Source organism: Jaculus jaculus, chromosome 13, assembly GCF_020740685.1.
Source record: "Jaculus jaculus isolate mJacJac1 chromosome 13, mJacJac1.mat.Y.cur, whole genome shotgun sequence".
Lineage (NCBI taxonomy): Eukaryota > Metazoa > Chordata > Mammalia > Rodentia > Dipodidae > Jaculus > Jaculus jaculus.
The window spans coordinates 75,036,957-75,054,321 of NC_059114.1; the positions used below are offsets into that span (position 1 = coordinate 75,036,957).

General features: G+C 42.8%; 1 protein-coding gene across 3 annotated transcripts in view; it reads left to right on the forward strand.

Annotated features, from left to right (window-relative positions):
• Positions 1–17,365, forward strand: part of Drosha (drosha ribonuclease III) — a 145,739-nt gene that overhangs the window by 50,032 nt on the left and 78,342 nt on the right. For all 3 annotated transcript variants that reach the window (XM_045132499.1, XM_045132500.1, XM_004652525.2), the window contains 4 exons: positions 406–477; positions 2,318–2,399; positions 3,146–3,220; positions 16,209–16,378. In XM_045132499.1, the coding sequence (XP_044988434.1) occupies positions 406–477; positions 2,318–2,399; positions 3,146–3,220; positions 16,209–16,378 (399 nt within the window). The remainder of the gene's footprint in view (positions 1–405; positions 478–2,317; positions 2,400–3,145; positions 3,221–16,208; positions 16,379–17,365) is intronic.

Sequence of the window (17,365 nt, forward strand, 5' to 3'; positions counted from 1 at the left end):
AGGAAACTTTTGGGTATAGACACTGTGCTGCTGTCTGATGATGTATTGATAAGAGGGAGGCAGATGTGGATTTCTCTCATGCTGAGCCTGCCTGCCTTTTCCCGAGCATGGGTAATGAGAAGTATATTGTCTGGTAGCCAAGAGCCGAGGTCTAGAGCAAGAATTCCTAATTTATTAGCTGTCTGTTCTCTCAGGCAAAGAAAGTCATGGCTTTCTGGCTTTGTTTCCTCCACCATACAATGTGGCATAATGGTCAGGTCCATCCCGTGGGGTCTCTGTGGTGACGGTTTGCGTGAGTAAATGCTGAGCCGCATTAGAACAGTGCCTGCCTGGGCCCGGTAACTGGAGACGTGCAGGGTGAGCCTGCAGAGAGCTTGGGAAACTGAACGCCTCTTCTTCTCGCAGATTCCACTGTGCAAAGTAATTCGATTCAACATAGACTACACGATTCATTTCATTGAAGAAATGATGCCTGAGGTAAGGAGAAGAATTGTTTAATAGATTTATGTAATTTCCTCTTTGGTTTTCCCACACTTTAAAAAATTGTTGAAGTTGGTCAACTCTGGATTTTTGCCACTTTAGACTCCCAATACCCTGTGCACTGTTGATGGGGTCATTGGTATCAAGATTAAAATATGCGTCACTTTAAAATGAGCTGACCTGTTTTTGAACCTGTTTCTGCTTGAGTTAGTCTGCTGATACTAACTGTACATCTGTTCTGTGTCATCATGGGGGACAGATTTTGGTTTGGCCATTGTCACAGAAGATTGCAATACTGAAACTGAATCTGATAACTGTTATGGTAATCTTATTCATTGTCTCCAGTGACAAGATCAGTGCTTGATTCATTTTTCTTCCCATATATTTACATATTTTTCTTAATTGTTTTTCATTGCGGATGCTAAGCAGCAGATTTATCTCAATATATGCAAGAGATTCAAAATTCCAAAACAAGATTAATGAGAATCTCAGGATGATTCATTGCCTGATTGTAAATTTGGTGGTGTCAACAAATCCCACTAAGAAACAACAACTAGACAACAAACAGGCTTGTGCAGTTCACGTGTTGGAGCTGGGATCCATTTGGGAGCCTCTGGCTCTTGGAATTTAACGAGGATGTGCTGCCATGGATGGGCAGGGCCCTGAGGGGAGTTGATGGGCACCACTTTCATTCTGGCAAGGCCTGTTTATTCTGCCTGCCATTCAAATAGCGTTCAGAAGGGAGGTTTTGCTATCTTCTTTTTGGTTCTTAAGGTCATCAAGCCTTCGTTTGCTTTCATGAAGGTTGATGATTTTTGATGTGCTCTCATGCAAGGTGATTTATGAACCCTGAGAAAAGCAAGTAGGTGGAAGAATTATGAGATTCACTTGCAGATCGTCATCTATGTAGCTTGTGTACAAAGCTCTGTAGTGTTTCTTTGCCCTTTCTTTGTCTTTGTTAAGAGTTTGAACTTTTTTGGTAACTAGGCAGCAGTGATTCTGGGTATAGGAGGAGGGTAAGGGACAAACTAATCAGAGCCTATAATGTATGTGAGATTCAAATTAACAAAATAGGGCTGGAGAGATGGCTTAGCGGTTAAGCGCTTGCCTGTGAAGCCTAAGGACCCCGGTTCGAGGCTCAGTTCCCCAGGTCCCACGTTAGCCAGATGCACAAGGGGGCGCACGCGTCTGGAGTTCGTTTGCAGAGGCTGGAAGCCCTGGCGCGCCCATTCTCTCTCTCTCCCTCTATCTGTCTTTCTCTCTGTGTCTGTCGCTCTCAAATAAATAAATAAATAATTAAAAAAAATTAACAAAACATTCCTAAGGAAGTCCAATCTATTTTGAAACTGGGTTAGAAAAATATGTATTAGACTTAGACTTGACTATTTAAATTTTCATTTTATTTATACATTGAAAAGGGATGAGTTGGCTTTTTTTTAGAAATCCTAATGGTATTAATCGTCTACTTAATTTCTACCTGAAATCAGTGAATTTTTAAGTAGATTTACAAAAATTATTTGAGGGGGGGGATGAATATAGGCATGCCAGGGCCTCTAGCCACTGCAGAGGAACTCTTGATGCATGGACTACCTTGTGCATCTGACTAACGTGGGTACTGGGGAATCAAAGCTGGGTCCTTAGGCTTCTCAGGCAAACGCCTTAACCGCTAAGCCATCACTGCAGCCCTAAGTGATCTTGCGTAGAAAAGTTGTAGGTAATTATGTTTTGAATGTAGTTTCAACAGGAGCTTATAAATTTACTAGAAAAAGTTGAAATATACATGCAGTAAATACATATTTGCAGATCTATAGTGATTTTATTGTGCCTTATTTTTCAGAATTTTTGTGTGAAAGGGCTGGAACTGTTTTCGCTGTTCCTATTCAGAGATATTTTGGAATTATATGACTGGAATCTTAAAGGTAAATAATGTTTAAAGGAAAGAAGTAATGCTTACAGTTGGATATTATGGTGTATGTAAAACTCTCCATAAGATGGGATGGAACATAGTTTTAGTTTTTAAATACCCAGGGGAAAGTATGTTATTCATGGGAATTCTTGCTATCATTTGACATGCATAGGTTTTTGTGGCTTTTACTTGGTACAGTTTGACTGCATCTCTTACTAGTCAAGAAGATAGTACCAGATATTTTAAGTAACTATTTTGATGTAGGGACAAAGTTCATTAGTTAGTATTTTCAGTCTAGTCAATGTTCCTGCAATAAACAACTAAGATGAACGCTTATTACAATAAAATAGATAAGGTCAGTTAGTCATGAAAGTATACACTTAGAGTGACCTCGCAAGATTCAAAGACTTGATTCCTGGTGCTTTGAAAGGATTAACATATAGTTATAATACATCTTGCTGTTCTTGACTTATAAGAAAAACCTTGGTATTTTTGGGTTTGTAAACATCATTAGCTCTTTGAGGCTCCCACTTTTGTCTTGACTAGTTGCAGTCTCCTCATGGTGATCCTCACTGGTGCTTGTGCCATTTACTCATGATTGGTTGAGCTATTGAAGATAAGAGTATTTTTTATGTCCCTACTTGTTGGTTTTTTTTTTTTTTTTTTTTTTTTTTTTTTGTGGTCACCATATATCTTTGGCATTAAGCTGCAGTGTCTGCTTTCTAAGGCTCTTTGATTTCTTTCACTTGTTTACTTTAGGTCCTTTGTTTGAAGACAGTCCACCCTGCTGCCCACGATTTCATTTCATGCCACGTTTTGTAAGATTTCTTCCAGGTAATCTTTTGTGACCTATCAGTGACTTGGTGAGATCATATGTCTGAAGTAAGCCTGCCATTCTTTCAATCTGTAGTGACAATTTTTCCACATTGGGCACTGTTAAGTATCTACTTCCTAGACTGTACATGGAAATGTAAAATTTTACATGCTGACTTATACCCCTGCATAACTTATCAAAATGCCAAATTAGATGGGCAATGGAGGAATAATTTATAAATTTTGAAATACACTCCATAATACCTTATGAGTGTTAAAATTAAAATGGAAAATGTGTGTTACTCAAAATGCATAAGGCTGTTTGGAAAGCAGCAAATTTCATAGGACTGTGCTAAACTTAAGTGCTAATAGTTCTATTTTTTCCATTTTTTATGTGTGTGGTGGTGCTCTCCTTCTTCCTTGGTTGAGACAGTCCCCCTTGTTGTTTTTGCCCCTGGGAAGGCCAGACTCGCTGACCCATGAGCTTTAGGATTTACCTGACTGTGTCCTGTTGCTATAGAGGTGTTGAGATTGCACATGCCTGTGCCAGTGTGTGTTTACTTTTTACATGGGTGCTGGGGTCTGAACTCCACTCAGCAGGCTAGTAGAGCAAGTGCCTTCCAGCACTGAACACTTGCAGGCCCGTGCTGTTATATTGAGGTGGCGATGGCAGGGGTTTTTCCACTCTGATGCATGTGCTTTTTACTATTTGGCATTGTCAGAAGGATGTGCAGCACCTTGTTCTCACTGAAGGATACAAGTAGGCGTGGGGAGATGGCTCTTCTTGTGGATAGCCATCTTTCCTTCTTGACTAAGTCTTGCGCCCTCTCTGGTCTTTCTGTTGCTTTGTATTGTTATGTGTGGCAGTATATTTAGTATTTTTTTAAAAGAGAATTTGGGTTTTTAATAAAATCTTTTGGGTGCCTTTGTATTTACAAAGTCCTTTCCTTTGATCTGCCTCCCTGGTCCCACTCCGTTCTCTGATTTCATCATCAGTTACATGGGCTGTCTGTCAATTTTGTAAAGATTCTCAGAAAAGCTCTGTTACCAGCTGAGTGAACATTACTCAGTATTCCACTTGGAGCTCTTTCGTGTGTGTGTGTGTGTGCGTGTGTGTGCGTGTGCGTGCGCGTGTGCACGCGTGTGCCTGTCTCTGCCTCAGTCACTCTCCACCTTGTTTCAGACAGGGTCTTTCCTTGAAGCTAAGCTCATGGATTTGGCTAGGCCAACCAGCCAGCAAGCCCTAGTGCTCGTCCCTCCCGTGTCACGTGTCTGTTTTCTCTGCTTTAATGATTGCCACAGCTCAGCACCCAGTCTTCAGATTAAACCCTGGGCTGTACCAACACATTAAGTGAATTTGTCCCTGGGATGAGTGTACCTCCAGAATTTCGCGTGGATGACATCCTTCTACGCTTGGATCTCCCATTTCCCTTTATTCTGCTGAGCTCTCCTTGTGTGTGGCATCTTTCCTCTCCTGGCTGGATCCTGCGTCCTCTCTGGTCTTTCTGTGGCTTTAGTCCTTGGTGTCATGTCTGCCCATGTCTTCCGCCCAGTGCCTTTTCTACTTACGTATGTGGACTACTCTGTGATATTGGAGGACAAAGTGCGGCCGCTGCCCTAAATTTGCCGTGGAGCCTCAGAGGGCAATTTGTCTTCATGCGCAGTTGTGCTTGTCGTCAGTTTGTGGAATTCAGCTCTGCATTCATGCCTTTGCTCCTTGTGTCTCTCACCCTTGTTGGGTGCAGTTCCCCCCCACCCGGCAGTCCTCATGCCTGAACCCTCCTTGAAGCCTGGCTTCAAGCGCTGGTTTCCTCAGGTGTTCTTGGTCCACTTGCAGCATTGTCGTTTTAGTGCCAGATGCCCTGTACCACAGCTCCTGGAGAGCAAGGCCAGCCGCGCCACAGACAGCCGCTGTGCTCAGGGACCTTGTCTTTCCTCTGGCTTCTCTTTGTCCACTTCTTCAGTTCCTCCTTAGCTGCTTTCATTCTTTGTCTACTTAATCTAGTTAGATTTCTCCTCTCAAGTTTGAGGAAAGGATATTCTCATTTTAAGATAACATTGTCCATATTTTTCATATAATTGTTACTGTTTGTTAGGCAATGCAGTCAGAAGCTTTTCCCTTTTTTACTTCTGGGTTCTTGTCACTGCAGTGCCTTTTTTTCTTTTTATGTGAATATGTCTTTGATTTGATAATGGAGCTTAGCAGTAACCCTATTAGAAAATGCTGTTTGTTGAAAAGCCTCTCCTTTCTGTGGTTCTCTGCCTCTAGCATTTTATGACCAAACAAATCTCAAAGAGAAAGTGGGCAGTTTTAAAATCATCCTACAGAAAAGTCTCGTGTCAGATACTTATTTTGTGAAATTTCAACGCAAAAATGTTTCTCATAACTGTAGGGATAGCATTTATGCTGTCATAAATGAAGAGGTCTATTGCTTTATGCAGGATTTGCTTCTTCACTAGACCTCCCTTTGATATATGTATTTGAAATACTCTGGAGAATACAGAAAAAGACCTAATACATAATACACTTTTTAGATATTAGGTGGTGTATTATGGTTGATTTGTTTTTTTACAATATGACTTCATCAAAGATATTTCCAAAAGGTTAATTAAAAAATATATTTTGATACATATTTTTATTTTTCCTACCTATGAGTTGTTTTACATAGTTATCACACTAGGATATGACTTACATCCTATTTTTCATAATTCATTGAGCAGATGGATATTTTTTAAAGATTATACTATATGGTGCCAAATTTCTTGTTAGAAGAAGCATACCAGTTTATGCAGCCATGAAAATTACACTATTATTCTTTAACACTTTAGGTCTAGAAGTGCTCCTTCCTTTTATCTCTTTTAAAAAATTTGTTCACCAGTGTCTTGAGACTCAAGGAAATGTTGTTTGTTTTTTCCCCTCCCCTTTCCTTCTCTCTCTCTCGGCAGGGTCTCTCTGAAGCTCAGCTGGCTTCTGTCTTCCTGCTACCACCTTACACTTGTTGGTGTTGCTGCTGTGTGCCACCGCGCTTTAGTGGGCGCTCTTTGCCTTACCTGCGCTGTCGTGATTCGTAGCACCTAGTAGGGACTCCATAAATACTAGTTTTGTTTAGTATATCTCAATCAATCCTTATTCAAATATGTGTTAGTTGCTCATGAGTCATAAGTGTGCTTTTCAAACATTCTTGGTGTCTTCCCCTCTTTTGTTTGCTTTTGTGTTGTTGTTTTGACAGGGTTGTGTTTTGTACCAGGTGGGCTTGTAATTCGCTCTGCCTTGGTCTCATGTATGTGTTTTGCAGGCATGCACCCTTATGTCTGGTTCTGTGTCTCATATTTCTAAAGTAAAGTTTTGATCAGACGGTGACCCATATATTGATAAGTGTACATGTCCTAAGTATAGGAGTCAGTGGAGTTTTATGGTTAAACGTGACCGTGCTCTCAGTGCCCAAATCAAGAGTGAGAGCGTCCACGGCCCCTTTGTGAACCCTTCTCCTCTCACTGCTCCAGCCCTCAGTGAAAACCCTCTTCTCGCTCGTAGCGTTCTGCTCTGGTTTTATACCATAAAACTAGAGCTGTGTGTTCCCTTTTGTTTAATAGGTTTTGGAGAAAGATGCTTTGCAGTTTATTATATTATATTATTGGATAATTTGTACACTATGTAGTTCTATACAGTATGACTTAAAGCAAACCTGTCTGTGACTAATGAACATTTGAGGATGCACATTTCATACCCCCCCACACACAACCTGTGCTGGCCTTTTGAAACAAGTGGTGTTTATATGCAGGAATGCAAATGCTAGGTGATTTTATATTACACTTTATAGTTACTTTGAGTTTTCCAAAATGATGGTACCATCTTTTACTTTTCTACCGGCAGCATATGAGAGTTCATTTTTTTTCACCACGTGGCACCTTCCTCTTGCTTTTCTGCCTCCATTCCTCCTCACTCCCATTTCTCTTTTGTGCTTGGACCAGGCCCCATGCATGTTAAGTGTGTGCTGTACCATTGGGCTATCAGCATCTCTTTTTGCATTTTTGCTGTTCTGGTAAATGTTCAGAAGTATCACATTATGGTTTTGTTTTATCTTTTCCTAATGACTAGTGAAAAAGCTGGGTGTGGTAGTACACACCTTTAATCCCAGCATTTGAGAGGCAGAGGTAGAAGGATCACTGTGAGTTCGAGGCCAGCCTGGAACTAGACTGAGTGGCAGCTCAGCCTGGACTAGAGTGAGACCCTACCTTGAACAAAACAAAACGAAACAAAACAAAACAAAACCCTCCAGCATTTTTAAAAAATTAATTTTATCTTAAAATTTACAATTTAGGGGCCGGAGGGATGGCTTAGCAGTCAAGGCATTTGCCTGCAAAGCCAAAGGACCCAGGTTCAATTCTTCAGGACCCACGTAAGCCAGATGCACAAGAGGGCAGACACATTTGGAGTAAGATTGCAGTGGCTGGAGGCCCTGGCGAGCCCATTCTTTCTCTCTCCATCTCTTTCTCTCAAATAAAAAATAAAAGTTAAATTTTAAATACTGGATGGGGCTGGGGATGTAGTGCATTTGGTAGTTGTGCTTGCCCAGCATCAGGAAGTGGGTGTTATCTTCTAATGTGCTTGTTCTTGTCTTTTGCCTATTTCTCTACATGGTGATGGCATTTTTCTCACTGATTTGTAGATGTTTAAAAATAAGATCTCAAATTTTAGCTCAGATTAGCCTCAGATTTATGGCAACCCTTGGTCCTTAGTTCCCTCAGTGTTAGGATCACAGGCTTGAGACACTATTTCCAGTTGTGTGAGGTGCTTTATCTCTATCTAGACTTTTTTTTTTTCTTCTTCTGGTTTTCAAGGTAGGGTCTCACTCTAGCTCATGCTGACCTGGAATTCACTATGTAGTCTCAGGCTGGCCTTGAACTCACAGTGAGCCTCCTACCTCTGCCTCCTGAGTACTGGGATTAAAGGCGTGCACCACCATGCCTGGCTAGACTTGGTTTTTATGATTGGTGTAAAGCTTTTTCACTTTCAGTATAGATACCTAATTGCCCCATACCATTTCCTGAAAAGATCTCTCTTGTTTTTATCATCTGTCTTTTCTTGGGCTGGCTCTGTTTGTGAAAACACACACAGACAGTACAGCTGAGTACTCAGTATGAAAGAGCACTGCCTTCTGCATGTGTGAAAACAAGTAGGTACTATAACTTGTTTGCAGTTGTACAATCTGTGTGAGGGGAATTATGCTTCTTCTCCAAATGGGATTATGCTGAGTGTGCTTACATGGCGCCTTTGCAAGTGTGCATGTGTATGTTCATGTGTGTGAGGTGCATGGGTGTGTGTGTGTGTGTGTGTGAGGATGCATGGGTGTGTGTGTGTGTGTTCATGTGTGTGAGGATGCATGGCTCTGTGTGTGTGTATGCTCATGTGTGTGAAGTTGCACAGGTGTGTATGTGTATGTATGCTCGTGTGTGTGAGGATGCATGGGGGCGTGTGTATGCTCATGTGTGTGAGGATGCATGGGTGTGTGTGAGTGTGTGTGTGTGTGTGTATGCTCATATGTGTGAGGATGCATGGGTGTGTGTGTATGCTCATGTGTGTGAGGATGCATGGGTGTGTATGTATGTTCATATGTGTGAGGATGCATGGGTGTGTGTGTGTGTATGTGTATGTGTGTGTGTGTGTATGTTCATGGGTATAAGATGCATGGGTATCTGTGAGTGTGTATGTGTTTGGAGACTAGATAGTCCCACATTCCCCATCCATCTCTGTCTCCCCAGCACTGGGATTGCAGGCACGCACTTTCCATGGGTGGGTGCTGGGGATCCAAACTCTGGTCCTTAGGCTTGTACGGCCAGTACTTTACCACTGAGCTATCTCCTTAGCACAGTATAATGTGCCCTTTTAACTCACATACTTTAGACACTTTTGGTGTAATTTTTATGTCTTTTTATAAATATCAATGTAGAAATGGAATTCTACATTGTAGACGGATCTGACTTTCACAGCATCAGTAGCAGTGTTGTGTGTCTGTCTGTCTGCGTTTGTGAGCTCTCATGAGAGTTCTAGAAGTGACATCTCTTCATTAAGATGGTGATTAGTGACACTCTCATTACAGTGACCAAATACTGATGAGGAGCAGCTTCCGGGAGGAAGGGTTTATTTTGGCTTGGAGCTGGAGGTTGTACGTCGTGCCGGGAAAGGCATGGTGGCGGATCTTGAGGTAGCTGCTCACTCCCAGTCCATAGTGAGGCTGTCGAGAACAGTGAACGCCAGCACTTGGCTCGCTCGGAACCCCAGCCTCAGAAACGGTGCCACCTATGGTTAGGATAGATCCTCCCACTTCAACTTAATCTAAAAAATCCCTCACAGGCATTTCTGGAGATTTGTTTTCATGGTGACTCCAAATCCTGTCAAGTTGCCAACTAGAAGAGATTAACCGTCACAGATAGTATGCATATTTTAAATTTTGAAAAGGAGCCAGAGCCTTTCTAGAAAGGACACATCAATTTGTAGTTCTGGGCAAGAGTTTTTATAAAAAGCACTCTTTAAAATGACCTGCTAACACTGAATATTGCTAGTTTCTTTCAGTTATACACCTGACAGGTAAAAATATCATTGTTAGTGTTTGCCATTTTGTTGAGCCAAGATACTGAGTAGCTTTTTAGATGTTTTTAAGTACTTTATGGGTCTTCTTATTCCTGTACTTTGTTTTGTTTTGTTTTTCGAGGTAGGGTTTACCCTAGCCCAGGCTGACCTGGAATTCATTCTCAGGGTGGCCTTGAACTCACAGTGATCCTCCTACCTCTGCTTCTTGAGTGCTGGGATTAAAGGTGTGCGCCACCATGCCGGCTTTCGGTTCCTTTTTTTAAAAAAGTACTTACTTATTTAAAAGAGGTGGGGGGAGAGGAGGCGAGGAAGAGGGCAGATTGAAATAGAAGGGGCTTGCCAGGGCAAATGAATTCTAGACATGTGTCGCCATAGCTGGCTTAAGGGGCTCCTGAGGAATTGAATATGGCTCTTTAGGCTTCGCAGGCAAATGCCTTAACTGCTAAGCCATCTCTCCATCGCCTCATTCACTTACTTTTAAACAAATATTTTATTTATTTATTTATTAGAGAGAGGGGGGGGAGGGAGGGAGGGAGGGAGAGAGAGAGAAAGGGAATGAGAATGGGCATACCAGGACCTTAACCACTGCAAACCAACTCCAGATACATGCATCAACTTGTGCATCTGGCTTACGTGGGAACTGGGGAATCGAGCCTGGGTCCTTAGGCCTTGTAGGCAATAACCTTGACTACTAAGATATCTCTTCAGGTCCATTTACTTGTTATTTATATCAGTTTATTATTGTGTCAAATTGAATGTTCAACTTTTTTTTTTTTTTTTTTTTTGAGGTAGGGTCTCACTTCAGCTCAGGCTGACCTGGAATTCACTATGTAGTCTCAGGGTGGCCTCGAACTCATGATGATCCTCCTACCTCTGCCACCCGAGTGCTGGGATTAAAGGCATGCGCCACCACACCCTGCTGAATGTTCAACTTTGATTGGTCATTATAACTTTTCTCCAGTTTCTCAGTTGTCATGTTTTGAAGACAGCTGTTTCAGTGGCTTTGTATGTGTGTATAAACTAAGCTCGATGCTGTAAGCCAACTGTTGTTCAGTGCAGGTCACTTTGCCAGAAGCCAGCCGAACCACAGAGAATCCCGAATAGATTTTAAGAATCCTCTCACATTTTTGTTTCTTTCCTATCCTATTTTTCCCTTTGGTTGCAAAACAGTGATTGAAGCTAAACCCAGTTTAAGGTTCTGACGGTACCTGCCAAGGGAGGAGTAATTCCAGGCCGTGAGATGGCATGCAGGGAAATCCTTTGCATTGCTGTTACCACATTGAAAAGCTGGGCTCAGTTTTGCAAGTTGATTTTTAGAAATTGCTCCATCTGGAGGAGCCGTTCTCTGGTAGGGCTGGAGGTGGGGGACGAGGAGGATGAGAGACTGTATCAGAATTTCTTGAAGGCAAGTGTAGTCTGAAAACAATTTCAACCGACGCACCTTCTTAATAGAACTTTATGTTTTGGCAAATTAAAAAAATATTCATTATTAATACAGATGTTCACAGTAAGACTGTTTCAAGTCATCTTGGAAATAGAAGATGTAGTAATACAGTTAGTTATTCTCAGTGTAGAGGAAGGGCAAGGTATTTTTTTATTTCTTAAAATTGAATGTTTGTTACATAGTTGATAAATACTTGTTTAAGCAGTCATATACTTAACACAAATTCCCTAACAAATTGTCCCCTTCTTCCAAATAACCACATAAATAATCAAGCAATATAAACTGAGGGAATTGGGTCTCTGAGACACAGTTTATAAAGTCTGTCAGTTCATTAGTGACTGTCCAGATTCATTCCCTGAAACACAAACTCCACTTCTTCCCGAATAATGAGTCGTTGTCACAGCTCCAGCCCCAGAGCTGGCAGCGTTCCTGCTAACCTTAGCTTACCCGCTCTAATTTCTCATTTATATCATGTCCTATTTATCCTAGCCAATGAGATAAAAATTACTTCCTAGCCCTCAGTGACATTGTTCCATAAATCCCCACCATAAACATGTAGCAAAGCCGACGCACGCAAAGAGCCAATTCATTAACATGAGTAAATCCATGGTCGTCTGAGAGCAAGTGGCCATGGTATTAATCTGCTTCAGAAAGTCATTCCACGGTATTTATGGTGTCTTGTTGCCATGTGGGATGTGACAGATATAGCCCATGTCCCCTGGGCTTGCACATGACTCTCCACTTTTGCCTCCCTCCTCCTACGTTTCCATGTAGACTGGGTCCCAGTGTGAACCCTGGAGCACAGCCTCAGCCTCCTCTCCGGAACAAACCTTCCAGCCCAGCCTGTCTGCCCTGGTTTCTGCTTGTTCACAGTGGTACCTGACTACCTTTCTATAGGCGCTATCTTCAGTAGATTTGACTGTGGATTTGGTGTGCATGTTTTGTTTAATTGTGTCCACTTTCTCTGCTGCTGTAAAACTTACTCCTTCCTAATCAGCAGCTTTATATCCAAACTGAAAACTAGGTACTTGGCTTATTTACAAACATTTAGTAACCATTTTGTGGTAAATCTTAAATGTATTCCTTTCTTCAGTTGGGCTATGCCTGTTCCATTCGTTTAGCCCAGAATTGGAGACTGTAAGAGACCCTTGGCTTGTACGTTTAATATTTCCAAGGAGCTCTGTTTTTCTTCCTCACTCTAAATGCCCCCCATACATTTTACTTTTATCTAAGAGCCAGCCAGGTAGCTGCTTGCCAGGAGAGTCCGTGGCTGTTTGTATACCTGGACCTCTGTACATTGGCAACTTTCATCATGTTCCCTTCATAAAAATATGAGCCATAAAAATAACATCGTGTTTCTGCAGCATCTTAGTCTAGTGTCTTTGTAGCCCTCAGTACTCTTAAGTAATCCCAGCATGCTTTAGTCTGTGAGGCGAATGCTCATGTGCTCGTTCCTTGTTGCTGCACATCTAGTTAGCGCGCAGCTCGCACCGCGGCTTTCCAGCGCCCGCCATCCCTGCTGTCCTGCAGCGAGCATGCGCCGTCCAGCCTCGCGTTCCCGGCTCTGCGGTGTCAGCGCCGCAGGCCCCTGGAAGACGAGAGTGCCAAGGGCTCACATTGAAAGACGGGCATCGTGCCTGTGCTGCGCTCCTTAGCAGAGAGGGTGACATCATGGATTCAAAAACACATGTCTCGTGCAGGTGGATTAAAATGCATTTCGAGACTGACTTAGAGATATATGCCCCTGTACAGCTTGTGTACTTTCTGCTGCTAGAACCAAAGCACTGTGGACCAAGTGGTTTAGATAGTAAAAGTGTGTTTCTCACAGTACTGGAGGCTGGCAGTTGGGTATCAGGATGTTAGCACGGTAAGTTTCTAGTGAGGACTGCTTCTAGTGAAGACAGCTTCTTATCTCCTCATAGGATGAAGAACGAAGGACGACACACATGTCTCTTACTTGAGACAAGGTTTCGCTCGGTAGCTCAGCCTGGCACTCACTATGTAGTCCATGATGGCCTTTGAATCTCCACAGTTACCCTGCCTCCTCAGCCTCCTGATGGCTGGGACTACAGGAGTTTGCCATCACATCTGGCTTCCTTTTCTTCTTTTTAAAATCTGTGTATTTATTTGTGTGTGCATATGGGCATGTGCGGGGGTTAGGGCACAGCTGCAAAGCGCCCATCTTATTTTTGCCGCTGCAAGTGAGCTACCAGAGTGCAGGCTGACGTGAGAGCAGCCGTCCCGTGAGCTCCACTCTCCCTGCCCCGTCTTCCATTGCTGGAGATGCATTTGAAGCACTGACGCTTGTACCACTGTGAACACGGCTGGATATGGGCACTGAGGAATGGAGCCCTGTGCCGGCAGGCAGGTTTTGCAAGGATGGCCCTGTAGTGCTGAGCTCTCTCCCCAGCCACATGCCTGGCTCTCTTGTCTCTTCTAGAGACAGGAATTTCACCTGTGAGGGTGCGAGAGGCAGCGAGGGAGGCACATCTGACTGCAGTGGGAGAACTGTTTTCCGTTGTGTACCAGGTGCCTCCTGCCCCTGCCACACCAACAGATGCGCAGCCCCAGCCCTCATCGCTGGTCTGACCTAATCGCCCCCAGAGGCCCTGGCTCTGTATAGTGTCCCTTGGGGAGTTAGGATTTCAACATGCAGATTTTGGAGGGACACAAACACTTCAGCCTGTGACACCATGAGGGCTTGCTGACCACAGGTGACTTTTGGATTTAAGACAGCTGCTTGGTAATGAGGCATAAAAAATCCACTGCTGTGGATGATAATTTGAGTTCGTCAGTAGAACATATCTGCAGGTAGTTCATTGTGTTTTGTGAGTTTTGTCACTTCTTAGAATTTTTTTTAGAGGCTCCTGGTCTTTGACTTAGAGAATTTTATTTTCAGAATGTTATCTACAAAGGTTCTTCTTGGAACTGTTGTGATTAATCATTATTAGTGTATGTACTTCTTGAGGCCCAAGGGCTTGTGGAATCTCTCTGAAGTGGGTTATGATTGCAACACCAGACTAGTCACAGCACTGGTATATATAACAGTTAAAAAAAAAAAAAGCTCCTGTTGCCAGAGCTCTTGGCATCGGGAAGCTTGGCAAGATCTGCCGTCTGCGCGGCCTCTCTCATGTCTGCTGCTCCCTCCACACTCTCAACGCTGGTCTCTGCGGATCCTGAACACACCACTCACTTCACCTTTGGGCTTTTGTTGTGACGTTCTTTACCTTGGTAGCTGCATGGTGGACTCTTCTTGCATATTTCAGGGTTGCTGGGTTTTTTTCTTTCCTTTTTTATTTCCTGTTTCTGGGTCTGTGATTGAATCTAGGGCCTTGTTCATGCCAGGCAAGATTTCTACCACTAAGCAAATGTCTAGCCTTTCTTTCATTTTGCTAACTCTCACAATATCTCTTCAAAAATGCCTTCATTGGGACTAGTTGGGAAGAAGGGATTTCATGGATATGGAAGTTAGGTTTATAAGAGAGGGTAATGAGTATGAATATGATTTATATTTCAAAAATAAAATTTAAAAAATTGAAATTCTCTTTTATTCAGATAAGGTCTTGATTTGTAACTCAAAATTCACAACCCTCTTGCCTCAGCCTCCTGAGTGTTGAGATCACAGGCATGTACCACTGTGTCCAGCTCCTTGACTGTCCTCTCTGTTCCTTTCTCCATTGTTCTTCTTCATGACACACATCGTGGCCTGGTCTATTGTGTAGTTTTTAACTATCTCCTCTCCACTGAATGCAAGCTCTGAGCTCTTGGGAACACTGGTGTGTTCCCAGTACTTAGAACAGTGCCCGGTGAGTGTTTTTAATGAGCATTTGGGTGAATGGCTGCAGGCGTGTGTACCATGACTGGTAGTGGGTCCCGGGTCAGGGCACATCTGTGATGGGAGGGCTGGTTCGTACTCTTCTCCCCCAAGTGCGACGGTCTGCCCACATTCCTAGCCAGGAGCAACTGCTCGCAAGGTTTTCTTTTTAATCCTTCCTGTTTTCTTATACCCCTGGGTGCTTATAATTCCTCTAGCAATAGGGCACTCTCTACTGTCCCAGCACTACTGTCCTTTGCCCTCATCACCCCCATCTGTCCTTGTTGTTTGGCGATACAGATACAATTGTATTTGCTGGAAGGGTAGTAAGTGTCCTTGCAGGGACGGTCTCCTCCAGAGTCCCCTTTAGGGTTCTCTTCTTCCTGTGGGTGGGAATAGACAAAGGAAGTGGCGTCAGATGTATTGCCATGTTGGACAAGAAGTTCAACCCAATAAAGAGGTAGAGCCCGTGAACCCTCGTTAATGACCGTTTTAAATGGATGCCAGACTCTTTTTCCAAGACCCTTTAATTGTGTGCTTTGTTGTTTTCAGTCCTCTGTCCGTAATGATACTTGCCTTCTTTTTAAGCCCCCAACACTTGGCATTTAATCCGTGTAGTAACTCTGTAATGATCCTCCATGATATTAGTACAGGCTCCTCAGCTCCATTCATCATGACAGGTGCAGCACATTAGCACCCAAAATCAGATCGTAACAATACATTGTCTTATTGAAAGCATCCATAAATATCTCATAAAGCTTAGTTTCCCTAAGACAGTAACATCACTTCTAAAACGCTTTCATCTGTTAGCCTAGAAAGAATGCTAAAATATTTAGACATAACATGGCTCTGTTTTATTATAAACTGTGGTTCTTTATGCTGGGATGTTTGAAATTCATTTAGGCAGGCACCTTTTTTTATACTCATACTCACAAATAGTCTTTTATCAGCCCTAATGTTGTTGCCACTTTCGTAAACGAGATTGTTCATGAGCAGTGCTCTCGTCAGTGAAACAAATGGCTTCCGTAGAATTTGACACCAGTTTAAACAATCTAAATTTTAAGTTCCCTTTTTATATGTGCTCTTTTCCAGCCATTAACTGTTGTACCTTAGTGAGCTGGTAGCCTTACTTTGTCCCCTCTCTCCACTGTCACCCAAGATGGAGGCAAGGAGGTGTTGTCCATGCACCAGATCCTTCTGTACCTGTTGCGCTGTAGCCGAGCCCTGGTTCCCGAGGAGGAGATCGCCAACATGCTGCAGTGGGAGGAGCTTGAGTGGCAGAAATACGCAGAAGAATGCAAAGGCATGATTGTCACCAACCCGGGAACGGTAAGGGGTGCTCACATTCCCAAGACCCAGTAACCCTTTCCAGACACACACACACACACGAGCATGTACAAGTGTTTATTGCTTCCTCTCTTTTGACTAATTTTCCCTTTAGGTACTTAGTAAATACTACAATTTAGTTATACCTAATAGTCAATTTACCTGATTAGTGAGTTTCTTCTGCCTGAAGGTAAACACATATTTAAGGCTATTGTTACACATTTCTGATGGTTTCTAGATGGGTTGTGAAATATATGGCAGAATTCATTTCTTCATACTGATAGATATGTTTAAAGAAACAAAAACTGTCAGTTTGATAGAGAAATTTATTCTTTTTAAAAAATTTTTATTTCTTTATTAAAGAGAAAGAGAGAGGCAGACAGACAGAGGGAGATAAAGGGTGTGCCAGGGCCTTTAGCCACTGCAAATGAACTCCAGATGCATGTGTCATCATGTGCATCTGGCTTATAAGGGTTCTAGGGAATTGAACCTGGGTCCTAGGGCTTCACAGGTATAAGTGCCATAATGGCTAAGCCATCTCTCCAGCCCAAGAAATTTTTTCTTTAGGTCAGTTTTGTATTTATTTTGGTTTGTAGTGAAAATTCATTATTTAAAATGCCCTCCCCCCGCCCCCCTGAGGTAGGGTCTCACTCTAGCCCAGGCTGACCTGGAATTCACTGTCATCTCAGGGTGGCCTCAAACTCATGGCGATCCTCTCATCTCTGCCTCCCGAGTGCTGGGATTAAAGACGTGTGCCACCATGCCCAGCTTAATGCATTTTTTGATAATTGCCCATTAATAGTTGTGTGATTTTTATTTTGTGGTATTCTTTTGTTATTGATCCGTTGCATAATGTTATTATTTTATTGATTAGGGCCTTGTTATGTAGTTTAGGCTGGTCTGGAATTCACTATGTAGCCCATGTGGGCTTTGAACTCAGGATCCCCCTTCAGCCTTTCAAGTGCTGGATTTAAGTGTGAGCTACCACAT